The 18,182-nt window shown below is 42.9% G+C and overlaps 1 protein-coding gene across 3 annotated transcripts in view; it reads right to left on the reverse strand.

The window, feature by feature from the left end:
* Positions 1-18,182, reverse strand: part of BGAL17 (beta-galactosidase 17) — a 202,222-nt gene that overhangs the window by 146,639 nt on the left and 37,401 nt on the right. For all 3 annotated transcript variants that reach the window (XM_087374194.1, XM_087374193.1, XM_087374192.1), the window contains 4 exons: positions 11,908-11,996; positions 11,607-11,687; positions 11,295-11,389; positions 5,698-5,768 (listed from right to left, as the gene is read on the reverse strand). In XM_087374194.1, the coding sequence (XP_087230320.1) occupies positions 5,698-5,768; positions 11,295-11,389; positions 11,607-11,687; positions 11,908-11,996 (336 nt within the window). The remainder of the gene's footprint in view (positions 1-5,697; positions 5,769-11,294; positions 11,390-11,606; positions 11,688-11,907; positions 11,997-18,182) is intronic.

The raw sequence follows: 18,182 nt of genomic DNA on the forward strand, positions 1-18,182 counted from the left end.
CCCCCATCCCAAGAACAACGTTGGTTGTCCTTGGGCCTAACCTTTAGACCCCTCTTTAAAGCCTTTGCCTTGCTCCTAGGACCTAGTGGTGCACCTAGACTTTGCCCCTAGGAACTTTTAGGAAGCGTGCACTTCCTCTAGCCAGTCCCTCATGGCCAAACCATTACTACACTTACCCATGGTTAACCCTGGGTTAAGCATGGGTTAAGTTACAAAGATACTTAACATCACTTTTCACGTACCCGTGACATACCCTCCTCTTAAAACAACAAACTACCTAGGTTGCTGCTGAAAAATTACAGTGAAAGTAAAGTAATGCAAATAGGCAGAAATAGCCCATAGTAGAAGATACATCATCTATAAGATACAACCTACAATGATGATATGGGCTAGGAGATCTCAACAGTCCATCAATACTTCATGACACTTAGCCCATAGTAGAAGATACATCATTTGTAAGATACAACCTGCAATGAGATATGGGCTAGGAGAGCTCAACAATCCATCCATACATCAAGAGTGTCATGAACACCCATCATGGAGACCTCACGGCAAAAATACTGTCAGCAAGCAGCATCTTGGGTGAGACAATTGGTGTCATCAATTGATTTCCAAAGACGTTAGCAGTCTCCATCAAGGAAGTGGAGGTGCTACCCTCCTCTCGAGCACCAGGCAAAGCTCCAGAACTCTCTTCTGTTGAACCTGTAGGAGCCCGCATGGCAAGGGGCTCAAGCTGAAATGCTTCCAGGTAGAGCTGCTAAATCTAAGGTGACTCTTCCAAATAACCCTCCTCCATCCACTTCACATCCAGTGCAGGATAGTTCCTAAACTTCACCAGGTAGGGACGGGAAACTGTACCTTTTACTTTTGTTTCCATATGTGCCAAAATTTGTTCCGGAACCAAGATTTCATCCAGCTCGTCAACCTCGGGCTGATCCTCATGAAGCAAGTCAGCAGGCGCATCACCCTGGAAAGGTTTCAATAAACTCACATGAAGCCATTGTGTATGGACTAAGTGGTAGGTAGCTTCCACCTGTAAGCTACATCATTAATGTGTTCAAAAACCTCGAAAGGACCATAGTACCTCATCTTCAGCTTTGTGTACACATTGGTCTTGCCTTTCATCTTCTTGAGTCGTGCTTTCTGAAAACGCAGCAGCACCCAATCGCCCTCTTTCAAGAGTAACACTCGGTGATGCTTATCTGCTGCCCGTTTGTGCTTCTCCTGGCTTTTCTGGAGGACTGTTTTGGCCTTCTAGTAAGCAACATCCAACCTTTCGACAAATCTGTCCACTTCAAAAATCCTCTCTTTCGTATGCAAAATGGGAGGTACCTTCCGTCCTCCTGCCACAATTCAAAGGGTGCCTTCCCAGTGGGTGAGTGTACAATAATGTTGTAGGCAAACTCAACAAGTAGCGAAAATTGCTCCCATTTTGATTGCTGATCCGAGCACTTGAGAAGATCAAGGGCAGTGGAGTTGGCTTCTTCTGATTGCCCATCCGATTCAAGATGGAAAGAGGATGAGAAGTTCAGCATGGTACCCATATCCTCAAAGATACCTCTCAAGAAAAGACTTGTCATCCATGGGTCTAGATCACTAACAATTGATTACGGCATCCCGTGATGTTTAGACACATGAGAAATAAAAAGTCTCGCCATTTGGTCTGTTGTAATCTTCTTCCTTATGGGAATGAACCAGGACTGCTTGTTGAATCATAATGGTCCATATCCCATCATGTATCGATGGGGTACGAGGAAGATCGACGATTAAATCCATGGCAATGCTTTGCCAGGGTCGATCGGGAATAGGTAGAGGCTGCAGCAGTCCATCCAGCTTCTATCTGTCATATTTCACCTTCTGGCAGGTGAGGCACGTCCTGACAAATGCCTCAACATCCTTCCTCAGGATGGCCAAAAGAAATAATGCTCCATAGCTCTGATGGTGGCATCAATGCCTCTGTGTCTTGCATAGGGTGAGGCATGACTTTCAGTCAACACTTTCGGCCTCAACTATTTCGTGACACAATCTGCCATGCATCATCAGAAAACCCTCTTTGAGAGTATATTGCTCATGCCTTTGTCCATCAACCAACTGATCATAAATCCGTGCAAAATCAGCATCATTGGCATATTGATCCTTCATGGCATCAAGCTGATCATGATATGCAATGGTCACTGCTGAAACTTGCAGCTTAACAGACACTACATCTAGGGTGGGCTTTCGTGAGAGTGCATCTGTAACAACATTCTTCTTCCCAGGCATATTTATTTATTTATTTATTTATTTATTTATATTTATATTTCCTACCTCATGTGCTTCTCAAATAACTTTCTCTAAGTGAGAAAGTACTGCAATGATTGGTGATCGGTCTAAACATGAAAATCAGCACCCAAAAGGTGATGCTTCCAGGTCGAAAGAGCATGTATGACAGCCAACATCTCCTTCTCATAGATGCCAAAATTCATTTCAGCATCCTAGAGCACTCTATTCTCGTATGCCACCAGTCTACCATCTTGCATAAGTGCCCCTCCTACGCTATTCCCACATGCATTTGCTTGGACAGCGAAGGGTTTCCGAAGATCTGGCAAAATAATAACAGGATCTAAGCAAAGTTTCTCCTTCAATAGTTTAAAAGCTGTAATTTCCATTTTCAAAAGAATTAAATAAATACCAAAAGGGGCGCCAAGGCATTTGGGGCCTGTGGATGTCTCGTGTGATTTCTCATTGAGCAGGGGCATTCTAGCCGCCATTCAGTTATTTTCAGTTCATTTCTACGTGTTTTTTAGTGGCAAAAATTAATGGAAGTGATTGGGAATGATGCAACGTGGCTGTAGAAGGTGTGAATGCTAAGATAGTTACCGTTTACTGCCCTTTATTTAACTGAAGGCCGGTTTCAGATTCAGTTAACTAAAGGGCAGTAAACCGTTACTATCTTAGCATTTGCACCTTCTACAGCCACGTTGCATCATTCCCAATCACTTCCATTAATTAATTGCCACTGAAAAACACTTAGAAATGAACTGAAGATAACTGAATGGAGGATAGAAGGCCCCTGCTCAATGGGACATCACACGAGATACCCACTGGCCCCAAATGCCTTGGTGCCTCTTTCGGTATTTATTTAATTCTTCTGAAAATGGAAATTGTTTTACAACAAGGGCTCACCCTTGTATTGAGCGAGGGCATTCTAGCTTCACCTTTGTTGTTGTTGAAGATTGTTTCTAAGTTGTGCTAAGTGGTTTAGGGGACTGAAGCTTGCATTGTGGCTATTTATGATGTTTATGACCGAGTAGAAGAAGATCGCTGCCCTTTGATTTATTGAAGGCCGGTCACATTGATGAGGAGCAGGACGGTGGGGCACAACCTGTTTCTCCTGAGCATGCCATTGAGGACTCACAGGATGAGGTAGGTTAGGCAATCCCAATGCCCTTTTTCAGCTGCAAATGCGAGCCTTGTCGCAGTTGCAACATGCTTTCACGGAGATTATGCAAGCTCCTCCTCCAATTGTTGCTCCCTTTGGAAGAACAAAGACAGCTCACGAGAAAAAGAAGAAGCATAAGAAGACTCACAGACATGTATCTTTTCGTGGTCAGCCTTCAGATATGCCCACAATCACCCCTGTGGCGGGAAATGCCATTTTCACTCAGTGAATGAAGAGAATTCTTGAGGTTCACAAATCCATTTTGCAAACTTTCCTATAGGATTGGGTTTGCGAATCAAGAATTGTAAAGAAGGCTGAGATGTAAGGAAGAAAAAAGGGCAAGGTAGCAAGTATGATCGAAACCTTTTACTGCAAAAACAAGTGACAAACCTCCTTTCTCCATTTCAGCATATCTCTCTTCGGCATCACTAAGTTGTTGGCTTGCATAATACACAGGCTGCATGCGTCCTTGTTCTCCCTTTTGCGAGAGTATGGCACCCAATGAATGCAATGATACACTTGGATTCACATAGAAGTCATCCCCCCACCTTGGAGGACAGCAAGTCCTCCCTTGGCCCTTGATGCATCCAGGATACTTTGTAGGGGGATCAATTTTTCAAGCAATGGTGGAACCGCCGCCCATAGAAGGGCCCGGAATGCCAGGCAGCTTTATGGACAGCATGCAGCCCGGAATGCAGAATTTCCAGCGGCAATTGATTTAGGAGAGATTCATGGCGGGCAGATGGAGCAGCAAATCATGGGAACTGAGGGAGCACTTGGAGTGGCAGAGGGCTGGAGGTTATGCGGAATCAGCAGCAGTATCTCGAGTGCAGGATTTCATGTGTCTTGTCCAGCAGCTCACGCTGATGTCGGGCACAAAGGCTGTGTGGACTGAAGCAGCAGCAGGCAGAACTTCCAAGTCGTGAAATGAGGCGTGGATAGCAGCAGTAGTTCGTGGGAATCTCGAGGGCAGGAGCAATGTGATGAATTTGCAGCAGCTCCCTAGCGAACAACTCCATACGCAGCATCACGAGTAGCAAGGCTTCATGTCAGGAAGCAACCACTCAGCTTCGAGACATCCATAGAGAGGCTCAAGTAGATGAAGGGCTAGGAGGGTTAGAGAGCTCTACCTTGGAGGGAGAGGGTAGCCTCCCTCATCCTCTAGGTAGAGTGAGAAGAAGGGGAAAGTGGAAACGAGGCTCTGAAAACACACGAAGGCACATGGTGGAGAAAGGAGAGAGAAAGGGTAGGCTAGGGAGAGAGATAGTGATACTCAAAGAGAGACATAATGAATTGCAAATAAAATGACTAAGCAATGACAAAACGAAAGTACTCACATGTAGACCAAAGAGCTTGTACCTTGATACTTGATTGATTTGACACTAGACAATTATAGCTCTTATATAAGAGCACACACACATATGAACACCTATACATATGGGATAACTCCCAATGTGACACGTGGCATCCATAGGACACACTAGACTAGAACTCACACTAGAACACACTAGAATACACCAAACTGACTCAACTTGGCTTCATATTCTAATACAAACTGAATCAATTCAGTCTCGGAGCTGGAACTCAGAAACCGAAGCCCGACACAGTGATGGCTCTCTCTCGTGAGTTGTGAAGATATCGCATATCTGCGTTTGTCGAGCTGTCTCATGCTGCGGCGGGGGACACGGTCTCCTCAATCTCTAGACTCTCTGGGCTATGCAAAGAGTGACTCCCGTCTCTGTCAGTCCCCCCTAAGGAACGTTGTGATAATCGGACCTCAATAGAATGTGCTCTAGGCAATCTTTATCTCGCGCGTGGTCTTTCTTTAACTAGTTTGATTGGATTGTATATCTATTGTTGCGACGTTCTATTAGTCCATATAACATAATTACAGCATTGTCGTGTGTAGTAAACATGTTTTATTAGACAAAGTTTGCAAGGTGGTATTTAAATACAATTTTAAGGTACTTGAATCAAGAAGCTAAATTGAAAGTTGAATTAAATGGTTATCATTGTCCACTTAAAACATAAAACTTTAACCTCATTTCTTTATTGATTTCAAGTAAATTTAATAACTTTGACCTCTGGAACTGCAATATCCTAGATTCTCAACCCTCAAAATCTCAACCTTTACACCTTTTGTATTATCATATCATATCATGTGCATACAAGAAACAAAGGCAGCAAAGAAAGCAATTGCCACCTCTGCAAGAAGTATTAAACTTCTATACTTTTGACTTTTCTTTCTTAAGAACATCAACAAGAGAAAACACCACCTGAATACACATCGTCACCATGTAATGTCCCGTTCTCTAAAGTGTCCCTTGAGCCTCCATCTGTAGTATATCTGCATCATTACCCATAGTGCAAAATTTATGTCATTCCCTTTAGCAAAGACTTCCAGTTTATTGTGTTTTTCTCCTAGAAAATTGGATCACACTTATAGTCTCTAAATTACCAAAGCCACCTCAGTGCTATATAAAAATTCAAGGATCCCTTCCAACACCGGGTTGCCATGTTAGAAACTTATTTCCAAAATAGCTTTCTAGTTGATACTCAAACAGTCCATTATGAGCAATCCCAATGCTATAGAATATATAATCACACGCTCAAATCACTAAGCACTCAAGGCAACAAGACTTGGGGCACTTACCATTTAAAAAAATAATTCCAACTCTCTAACTTCCACAACTCGAACCTCTCTTAGCCCTCTCACAACTCTCTCAACCCTCTCTTTACCACCTTGCCTTCTCTCGCATCTTTCTCACCGCCCATGCCCTCTCTTAGCCCTCTCACAGCTCTCTCAACCCACTCTTTACCACCTTGCCTTCTCTCTTAGCCCTCCCACAGCTCTCTCAACCCTCTCTTTACCACCTTGCCTTCTCTCGCATCTTTCTCACCGCCCATGCCCTCTTCAAGTTCCCTCAACCCCTCGCCCTCTTTCAACCCTCACTACACCCTCTCTTAGCCTTCCCTCAATCTGCCAACCTCTGTCTTAATGCCCTTTGAGTCCCCCCTTTCATTCTTAGACCCCTGTTATAGATTCTCTCATGGTTTCTTTGCTCTTGATGGCCATTCTATATGTGGATGTTTTTTTTTCAGAGAAAAAAGACTTCTATTAATGCTTGGAAAACTCAACCATACAAGTCAACTATCCCTAAGGTGCTAACCATGGGAAACAAAATTGGAAAAACTGGGTCAAAGAAGACCAGCCTATTTCTAGAGAACCCAACTCACTGCCTAGGGAAACTCTGAATCAAGGGCTAACAACTCTGAAACTCCAAGCCTTGCACAAACGTTCCCGCCTTTTGGCGATCGCTCTAGAATGCGATATCCCGCCCTTTCAAGTGATGTGCAAGATGTAGATGATGTCCTGCCAGATGGCAGCCAAAGTGGCCATGGGTGGAAACGGTGCTCGCCCATCACTAGGCTGCAACACGCAACCTGGATGTTCCATGCCGTGATGCTGGCCACAGTCTCCCACACACCATCCTTTGAAGACGAAAGAGGACGATGTCGAGCAGGTGTGATCACCTCATGTAGCTCAATCCTGTGGATGCTCTGTCCATGTATCTTGTAGGATGGGGAGACCTCATCAATGTGGAAGCCACGCTCCCCCTCTGTCAACCGGGCCGTCATACTCCAGCTGAAGTCCCTCTGTATCATGTGCAACCAAGCCACAATCCGTCGAGACCCCAGCCAAATCCTCTGAGCACTAAGGCAACTCCATAGGCAACGTGGGATCGTCTCTAGAACTCCATCCATGCAGCAATGGCATCGCTCCTCCACCCTCATCAGCTCCCCAGCCAAGAGCCTATGGACTTTCCCCTGTAGACAACCAACTAGAAGAAATGTGAGATCTTCCATGGCCACAAGCTAGACGATAAGCACATACGGAACCTAGATTGGACCTCCTGAGGCACCTACTGCTCAACCCACTGTCTCTCTCGAAGGACTCCATGCCGTTGCCTTCATCTAGAGGCTATCTAGAGCCTCTGTTCTATCCATGTCATATAGGAAAAAAAGGCCAATGCCTCCACTCGCTCCAATCTCCTAGATCCCACTTGACCTCTCGAAGGGGCCAGCCCTCCCAAAGCCAAAGGCTCCACCGGGGGGCGTCCTGCACCGATATACGAGGAGGATGAACGATTCCTTGCCCGAGTGGCCCACTACCATGATCAACTAATTGCCAATGAAGCGAATCCAGGCTCTCGTCCATCTCTGGGTCTCCCTTGGTCACTGGCTAGAGAAGCACTCCCTCCCCCACTCTTAAAAAACTAGCTTGGCCCGTGCCTCGCCTCATCATGATCCGCAAGGGTACGTCTGTCTCGGAAAACTAACCTAGCCACCTGCATCTACCCATGTCTAATACAACATAGAGGAAATTCTAGAAACTATTTCAGCCGGCAATTCTGACATAAGAAGATCAAACAACGATTTTTCTTTAGCCTGTCTCTCTTCTTTTCTTTGCACTCTCCCTCTCTCTTAACTAGGGCCCAGAAGCAAGAGGCTAAACCCTCTCCCGCCCCGAAAAAAGGTCTTTACTTCTCAGAATAAAAGATTTATCAACGTAGAGACAATTCTGGCAACTATTTCACCCGGCAATTCTAACGCGAGAAGATCATACGACGATTTTCCTTTAGCCTCTCTCTCTCTTCTTTTCTTTTCTCTCTCCCTCTCTCTTCTCTCTCGCACACGAACTAGGGCCCAGAACCAAGAGGCTAGACCCTCCCCAAAAGGTCTTTATTTCTCAGAATGAAAGATTTATAGAGAGTTCAATAATGTGCCACTCGCAAGCTGACTCCAAAAATGTGAGAAAACCCAATTAGAAAGGAGATCAGCTCCCTTCTCATGGCACATGCCATGTGTCATTTTCCTAGCCATCACTAGTTACATGCCAAATAGATTGGCAACTCTAGATCCTTCATAGCCTTTGGTCACATGAGTATCTCCTAGTTGCTTGGTTGCCTCCATAAGCTTGAGATATTAATCCTCTCTTGAAGACCTGCAACAATAAATTAAATGCACATGGCTACGGCACTATTAATTGTTAGCCTTTCACATGTGAATAAAAAATAGTCTCTAGACTAATCCTAGTCTCTGTGGGCGTTCCCACCAAGCAAACCAAAGTGCACACCGAACAATAATTCTCGGATTGACCAAGGTCAACCCTCTTTGACCATAATTAAGGGGTTTTGACTGAAGTCAAGGCACCTTAATTATAACCAAACTTCTCCAATCGCTGTTGGAACATTTGGGTTGACTAAAGTTAATCCTCTTGGCCTAAACCTAGTATCCCTGACCGAAGTCAAGTATCTTAGACCACTTGAAAGAACTTTTTGACCATAATTAAAACTAAATGGAGAACTCTTCAATTATGATCAAATAAATGGTCAACTTTGTACTTGGATATTTACAGGTTGGTAATATCGGAAGTGTTGCCCACCACAACCTAAGGCTGGCTATGTCTCTCTCTCTCATCCACCACTGCCCTGCCTCTCCGAGATGAGAGATGGCTCCCAACCGAAACTCTGCCTTAGTAGGAAGCCTACTCCATGTTTCAAAAGAGCTGGTTGGGCCACTGTCCTACTTCGCCCAACCTATGTGAGTCTACTGTCCAAGCATGTGACCATCCTATGATCCCGAATCTTTGAGTACCAGATGAGAGACTAGCGCTCAAACTCCTCCGATCAAGCTTGAATGGGTCCTTCAGCCAATCTCTGCGCCAAATCTTGAAAAAGGCTCCGCATCAGTGGGAAACCCTTCCCTGTGAGAGGGGCCTCTGAGAAGATCCACCCATAAGATGGTTGCCACTAACCATCTCTACGTTCAGTATTCCTGAGAAGCCCCCGGTAGGAGGAGCTTCCAAGGCTCTGCACCTGGTGTAAGACCGCGCACAACTAGCTTGCCCAGAAGGGCTATGCTCTACATCTCTGGATCAATGATGCCCAAGCCTCCTCGTGCATGTAGCTACCATGCAACTCTAGCTTTGGTATTCTTCACGCTGTCAGATCCTGCCCATAAGAAGTTGTGCACCAACCACTTGATCTGCCCCATACATCCCCTATAAAAGCACCAACACAGGCGGCTATATACCAGGCCGTGGTAAGGACTTGGTGAGCCACTAAAGCTCTGCCTGCTAAGGGAGTTTAGCCGAGCTCCAGTACAGGATCTTGCGCTGAAAACTCTCTAAGACCGGGGCGAGATCTGCTGCTCTGCTGAAATATCAATGCCCACCTAGCAACCTAGGTATCTCATTGTCTGCCCCCTCAGAATCCAACAAAAACCAAAGGCAGCCCCTAGTCCCAGACCTCCTATGTACCTATGAAGAAGCCGATAGATTTGGTCCAATTGATCCAGCTCCCAAAGGCCTCACAACAAAAAGCCAAGGCTCCCTTGACCATCTTTAGGCTCGTTTTTGATCCCCCCACATACAAGGCCGTGTCATCTGCGAGCTATGAATCCAACAACTCCTCCTGCCAGATTGGAAGCCTCATCCCAGTTAGGCATGTGGCTTGAGAACGTAAAAAATAATCCAACATCTCAACTATGAAAAGAAAAAGGAAGGGAACGAGGGGGCAACTTGTCTTACCGAGCGGGAAAGAGAAAAGGCATCTCCTGTGTGGCTGCCACCAATAAGTAGTTGGCTAGAGCTCCCTACATAAAGCACTGCGACTCCTATGATGCATCTATCTGAAATGCCCAATCTGCGCATATTGCCCTCCAGGAAAGACCACTCCACCCTATCATATGCCTTCTCAAAATCCAAGGGAAGGATAGGTAGGGGCTGTGACTCCTACCAGGCCCAATCCACCACCTCCCAAAAGGTAAAGATGTTGTCCAGGATGCTACGCTCCCGGACGAGACCGACCTGCGCGTCGTGAACGATGTCAAAGAGGTGAGGTCTCAAACACAAACTCAAGAACCTAGCTAAGATCTTGTATTCATTATTCAAGAGGGTGATTGGTCTCCATTGGCAGATGTCTGATCTGTCTCCCCCCTTTGAGATCAACCAAATCCAACCCCGGCACAAGGACCGAGGAAGTGAGACCATATCGAAGATATCTTGGTACACCAAGGGGGTGAGTATAAGCTCTTCATTATGTGGAATGTTGCAAGTCATGTATGTATGTCCTATGCTTCTCTACATGTCATGTGAATTTTTTTCCTCCCCTTCTTCCTTTTTTTCAAATTCCAAAAAAAACTTTTTCCCAAAAGCTAGCACCTTAAAATTTCAAAATAAGTTTCTTTCAAGCTCACACCTAGCATGCCTCTAACGCTTGCACCTAAAGACTTGTACAACTATGGTTTACATTCTGTTATCTTGGGACATCGTGCAAAAGTCGAAGTCCATATGATATGTTTTCCACACAAAGTACTTGGTGATAATTCATAATACTCCAAACAAAGGTAACATGCACAAGGTATGCCCATCATTTCAACAGTGGCATAGCTCTTCTCATGGATTTTCCATGACGATTTCTTTCGTTTCTTAAACTTTTCTAACCAGCCAAGTACTCTAACTACGTGAATCTTGATACTAAATCACAGTTGTAAATTGTAGAGGAAGAGTCTACAATTTTTCCTATTTAGTCTAGCTATAAAGAAATACGCAAGGCTCTAGCATTGATATAGTTCTATTAGTAACAATTTGGCTAGTGATTCAGTATACCTAATGCAAACTTCAATTTTAAAACTAATATACCATGTAGTACCCTTTTAAGGGAACAATTGGTATCAGATAAGATGACACAAGCTGACATATCAAGAAAGCCTCAAAAAAGTTCAATTTCATTTAAGATTAAAACATTTGTAGGTCTTGTGTCAAAAAGAAATACTTAGGCAACGATACTTGAGATAATTGTTTCCTCACATGATGATGCTCTCTCCAAGATGAAATCTAGCCTCTTTGACAAGATGCTTGAGGTAGTGTACATCCTTACCATAGGACCCAAATTCGTTTTCAACCTGGACAACATTCCAAACACCACAAGGTTGTTCAGCAGTCTCACTTTAATTTAACTCTGAAATGAAAACCATAAAACGTGTGATGCTGCCATGAGGATGGGTTTCATGCATGTCTCCTTTTCCTCACTTTACCTCTTGATGACTAATTTCTGAAATGCAAAAAAAATAATGCGATAGTGCCATGGAAACAGATCTTGGATGTGGATGAGGATAATACTTGCACCATGATCACAGGCCCCCCATTTTCATATAGAAGAGGAGCGATCTTAGGAAGTAAGACTTTCCACCATTTGTCAACCTTATACAAGAAAGAACGCTCTCTATTAGCACACACGAAATCTTCTTGTACATACATTCCACTAATAAGCTGAAACTGTGGAGATTCTCAATTGTGATAGAAGAACAACACAAAGTTTTGACCAAGTTATTAGAAAAAATACTTCCCCTAATCCCCTGTTCAGCCAAAGGCCCCACTAACACAATCCAAAATTTTACATGTGACAAAGGTGGCAACCTACCAAATTCAAGTAAGCCGAGTCTGAAGACCGCAGTCGCAATGGTGGCTGGTGTGCAAGAATCCAAGAAGGAAAGCCACCAAAGTCCCACTCTACGTCAAATCAACGAGTACCAACAAGCCAACATGTACACAGATAAACTCTAAGTGTGCAGAAGAAAGCATGCATTGACACATTGATTTATATGCATGCGGCAATGAATAGTACTCCAAAGAAGAAGAGTATCGAAGACAATAAGACAAATAAAAAATACAAATACAAATGATCTTATTCATCAGCATATCTATTCATACATTCTAAAGGGACTCAATGACAATACAAAATCACATCTAATCATGACAAGTATAGAAATATATTTTTATATTTTCCAAGCCTCTATGTTCCACAATACACCTCAATCCCTTAAAAATAGGTGTGGATACATGGGTTGCTCTAAATCTTTGCAAGATATGTATGCAGGCAACAGTTGAGGACAAAGCTTCAGTATTGGTCCTTTGCACCAGCCACAAGTGTCACCAATTGGTATTTCTCCCAATAAATAAAGTGGAGTCTTTATTAGATTGACTATGGTCAAAGAAAGTTGACTTTAGTTAACTAGAATAAGTTATATTGCTCATACTTTTGCTTTGCATTGGCAAATGAGAACTATGGGGATGCCCACAAGGGACTAGGATTAGTCCAAGAACTAGCAATGCATGCATTTCGCTAACCTTTAATGGGTTAAATTGTTGGTGATTGTGTAGGACTTGGAAGAGTGCAGAAAGGCTCACAAATGATGGAGCAAGTGCAAAAAAGCAGGTCCCGCAAGGCCAAAAAGCACCAAGAAGATGGTGCCACTAAGGAGGGCCCCACGGGGTTCTTAAAAAATTAAAAAAGCTGTCCCAAGGTGGGCTAAAAGCAGTAAAGCTCAGCTTTTGTAAAGGTAGCTTTAGAAAATAAGATCTAGCTTTTTGCTAAGGCCAAGTCTATAAAAGAAGAGCCTTAGTGCTCCTAGATTCAATTAAAGAGTTATACTCAGCCTAATGCTCTTTTATGAACCAGTTGTACAAAGCCTATTGCAATAAAGACCTTTGAGGAGTCAAGCCTTTATTTGTGGGCCCTAGTGTGTGTGTTCTCCCCCCTCTCTCAGTTTGTTTTGTTTCCCAAAAGAAATTTCCTGCTGCTCCTCCCCGTCTGATGAAGGCATCAGATGTTATCTATGAAATTCAAAATCTATGTTGGTGATTATCTGCTTGCGAATTGAAGATCCAGGCTGCGTTTCTACCGGAAGTGATTCGTCTTTAGGGTTTCAAGGCTGATTACCAAAACATTTCGTTTTAGGGTTTCAAGGCTGATTACCAATTCGTTTTAGGGTTTCAAAGCTGATTGCACATTCGTTTTAGGACTTTTGGTCTGATTACAATAATATCAGAGCTCAGCCTTGTCACTTTCCTTGGGGGCAATGATCCAAAGAACTACCCAATTGAGGAGAGACATCGGTGAATCATAGAAGACAAGTTTTCAACGGTCCAAGATCCAGACAAGGAGCTTCTAAATTTGATCACAATTTAGATCTACCTCTTCAGCCTTGCCAAATCGTTTCAAATTTGTGAACAAAGCACAAGTGTTTCGATCTACACGGAGTCCCTAAATTTTGGCGAAACTTGGAGTGGACAACTCAGCCACGTATTTCACAGTGAATTTCAAGTTCAGCACAGCCCTAGCCCCTAGTGATCTGATTCAGCTCAGTTGGTTGTTCCAAAACATCAAATTGTTTTGCTGATTTACTGCAAAAATAATTAAATTCAGCTCAACATCTTGGAGTCATTTAAAGTTTGATTCAGTCTTGGTGGTTTTCTTCTCAACGATCCAGTATTTTTTTGATCAATCTAGCTACGAAATAGCTTGGGCTTGATCTCCCAAGCACATCATGACTTCTGAACGTAGAAGCTCGGCCACCAGACAACCCAGGCAGAGAGGTCTTGTAGAGCCAGATGATGATCTTGATGACGAATTTATAGGAATCACAAACCCAAGGATCACAAAGATTACAAGCGTGATCAAAGGATCAGATACATGTCGAAACTCCTTATTAAAAAGGGATTGCCAGTATATTTGATTTGGTAGTTGTTTTTTTTGTCTCTAAAAGCTTGTTGTTTTCCTTGTTTATTTCAAGGACACAAGAGTAATACACACTTGGGTTGATTACTTATCAAAGTTATACTTCCATGGATTTTGGAAGATTCCTTGATGGAACAAAGCCCAAGCATTGGACACAGTAAAGATACTGCCAAAGACATATGGAGCTAAGGGATTAATTTTTGTGATCGGCAAGATCATATGTCTATTATGAATTGCAAGACGTAATCGCAGAGTAAGCATGGATGTGCTAAGGAAGAGAAGTGTGGTGTCTCCCTGATTGTTTCAGAAACGGAGTATAGTTCGAGGGAAGGCCACCTCAATGAAAGGGTGTGTTCGTCAAGTTTCAAAATCAGTTTTCACATAGCTATATTATTTCAGCTCTAGAGAATTCTAATTATATTTGTTTTGTTAAGAATATGGACTTACGATTTCGCCATTGCAAAGAAGAATGGATATCTTTCATGAATATTGAGAAATACATAGTTGGACCTTGTATGATCTATGATATTATTAAGTGCAAAGCTTGGTCTCTCAATTAATTCCAAAGAAATGAATTTATATAATTCAAGCATAGCTTGAAGAGTTCTTATACAAAGGGAAACAAGTACCCTTGAGATCTAAGGGCAGACCCCACTTGAGGGTAGTATGTTCTAAGTTAGCCTAGTCGAAAGTCATGAATGTGCTTTCATTCCATTATGGCACAGTTATATGTTTCCAGTTATCTCATTTCAGAGGATTTTCTATTATGATTTTCAGTTTCATTGTTTCTTATGGAGCATGATATGCTCAAGAACTAGTTCTTTACATGACAATACCTTTATATGGTCATCATTGGCCAAGTCAGGATTTTATCAACCTACAGTTTTCCTTTATTGGGACCTATTTATAAAATAAAATGGTCTCTCATGGATTAATGTGGCCAGAGTGACACAACTTTAGAGTTCATCCATCAGTATTATACTCTTTGGGGAGGAGAAGTTTCGGAAGCAGTAAGTCAACACCTAACAGGAAGGGTAAGTGTTTGGCGACTTAATCAGTGAATGGAAATTTAAGAAACTCTTCAAAGAAAGATCTTTCCAAAGAAATTCCAAGAGGAGGTTCATAATACTTGGAAAAGTGTCAACCTGCAAATCACTCCATTTGAGATGACTTGAAGAGTCTCGCAAGGAAAGAAGACAAAGAAAGGATCCAAGAAATAGTTTTTACAAACGACTAAGCCCTACTATCTCTTTAATGTTAGTAAAGTTTGCCTTATGTTTATTTGAAGTTCTAACCCTTGTACGGAAATGCAAAAAGAATAGTGGATTGTTTTCTTGAAATTTGTTTCAAGAAGACACTACTCATCAATGAGAAGACTTTAGAGCCTAATGTGCTCCAATATTAGTACAATTGATTATGGGCCAAGTGCTTTCTTTGTCTTATTTGGGAAGTTGCAGTGCAAGAAGCGGAGGGGAGATACAGAGCCCTTAGAAGACGCAGCCAATTGTACTACTAGACTCTTAAGGTTAACTGCAAGGAAAACGTTAAGGCAAAACATGGAAACACTGATGGATTTCTATCTTTAAAGTCTTATGACTGCTTTGGATACTTTTCTCCCACTAGGATAAATGGCAAGAGTCAAGGCTTCTAAAAGGCAAAGAAGATGCAACCAACTCCACAAGAAACAAGGCATAGATTTGCCAAGAAAAAGCCAAGAAAAGAAGGTCTCATGGCTACCCAGTGCTCTTGAAGAGCACAAAACGCCAGATTCTCCACAAGGAAAGCAGGTGCTAAGGAAAGAAGGGTGTATGGCTGCCCAGTGCTTTGGAAGGCCAGTGGCCAAAAGAAGCAGAGAATGATACAATATCTATCGAAGTCCAATGATCATAAGTTACCAGATTCCAAAAGCCACCTAAGGTGGAAGAGATGGAGGAGATCCTCCAACTAGAACAGACTATGTACTGCAAAGAGAAGAAAAGCAACCAGAGGCAAGTTTACCCGTAGGCATCTTGCCAAGTACTAGAACTATTAAGCAATTGATGCCAAGAGAGGAGATCTTCTTGAAGTATCCTCAAGTTTTATAGCTGTATCAAGAAGCTTTTCAGTGAGGACAATTGATTAGAAGCCGACGTGATGTCACCAATTGGTATTTCTCCCAATAAATAAAGTGGAGTCTTTATTAGATTGACTACAGTCAAAGAAAGTTGACTTCGGTTAACTCGAATAAGTTATATTGTTCTTACTTTTGCTTTGCTTTGCTAAACGAGAACTACAACAAGTACATTCAAAAGCAGTGCAAGACTCTTGAAGTGAGTCCCCCCCCCTATTATAAACAACTTTAATCGCCTAACAATTACATATAGAGACTTAATAGAATGGATGACTGAGCAGCTATGAAGCAGATATTAGAAGCTGCGTTTTATAACCCATAACCTGTGTTCTAGAAGACTCAAAGTAAGATGATTACATTAAATTGTCGACCTAGCTATGGTAGATTATTCGTGTGGTGTGAACGCACCCTTTTTGCCCTCTAGTTAGGAGGCTTTTTCGCCTTGGGTTAGTATTAGGGTTAGTCTCCTATGTAGAGGATATAATCCTCATTTTTGTTATTCACATGATATACAGAACTCTATGTTCGGCGTTCTCCTCTCATCTCCAAACCCAACATTTGGTATCAGAGCACTGCCCCTCTTAGAGAATAGACTAGACGCGTTGCGCTCCTCTTAGAGAATACAGTAGACGCGTTGACTGCTTCGACACAAGAAAGCTCCGTCGCTTGAGCCACTGTCTAGCACAATGTGAGTCAACTCTGTTACTTGAGCTTCCGCCTGAGCCTGGGTTGGGACAATATACCCTGTACAGCCGCAAATTTCCATACAGATCTATTGCCGTATGAAGTCATTGTACCAACTGCCGCCTCAGTCATACACGACAGCTGGTGCCGTCTGTATGGTGGCCATACAAATCTACTGCCTCAACTGTACACCCCACCCACAGCCCATTCATTGTACATGGTTGTCTGCTTTTGTATTAATAGGCCAAGAATGAGGCAAGACTTACTTTTCTCAAGAAGGAGCTTGACAATTTGGAGATGCATGAAGGTGATCGCATGGCTGATCATCTTACAAAGATCCACTACCTTCGAGAATAGTACTAAATGTTGATGAAGTCATTCCTCAAAAGAAACTGATTTCTACTACATTGTGATTCCCACCTAAATTTTCACACTTCTCTTACTTTGTCTTTGAGGGTAATGCACAACCCCTCTACATTGAGGAGTAGTCGGCTTGTTGTTGAAGGAAGAACAAAGATTTCTCGACTGTTGCTTCAAATAAAGCTAATGAAGCAGCAAGCTTTGTGCAGAATGAGTGGGCTTTTTTGGTTTGCAATTATGATGCATCACGAGAGTACTTCTCTGAAGGTGAATGAAAATCAGGTCACATGGTACTTTGACAGTGGAGCTTCAAGACAACAACACGTCCAGGAGGGATTTGTTCATGTCTTTGAGGGATGCTTCAGCTGTAAACACATCACCTATGCCAAAAAATATGCCTATCCACTTTAAAGGCGTGAGTGAAATAGCTCTTATTACTTCCGATCCCATGAGGATGTCACCTTTGGGAAAGTATCTAGATTTTGTAACCTTCATAGATGATTTCTCCATATTTGCTTACCCATTGAAAGCGAAGTCTGAAACGAGGCCCTTAGCACTGATGAGATGTCCCAGCAACAAGCGGAAACTACGAACTGTGAATGCGCATTTCATTGGATTGAAACTAAAGGAAACTTCCTAGCAGCATTTGAAACACAACCGTAGGTGTTCCAAGTGACTCAGCCATTTTTTGAGCACACTTAGGTCATCAAGGAAGATTTGCATGAACTCTGTCATGTATGGCCCGAAGATCTCCTGCATTGCTCTTTGAAATGTGGATGAGGTGTTTCGCAACCCGAACCACATCACAGTGCACACATACACACCCCATGTGGTAATGAAAGCTGTTTTGGGTTGGTCTTCTGGTGCCATCTCAGATGCATTCAAAGCACACTTGGAAGAAAGGAGGATAAAGCATCTGTACTATGCCATACAAACCACGGATGAATGGTGTTGCTGAAAGGAAGAACAGGACCTTGATGGAGATGGCAAGAAGCGCCTCACAAGTTTTGTCTTGAGGCCCTCA

The sequence above is a fragment of the Dipteris shenzhenensis genome, chromosome 4 (assembly GCF_047967505.1).
Source record: "Dipteris shenzhenensis isolate YYH24624 ecotype China chromosome 4, Dip_SZ_1.0, whole genome shotgun sequence".
Taxonomy (NCBI): Eukaryota; Viridiplantae; Streptophyta; class Polypodiopsida; order Gleicheniales; family Dipteridaceae; genus Dipteris; species Dipteris shenzhenensis.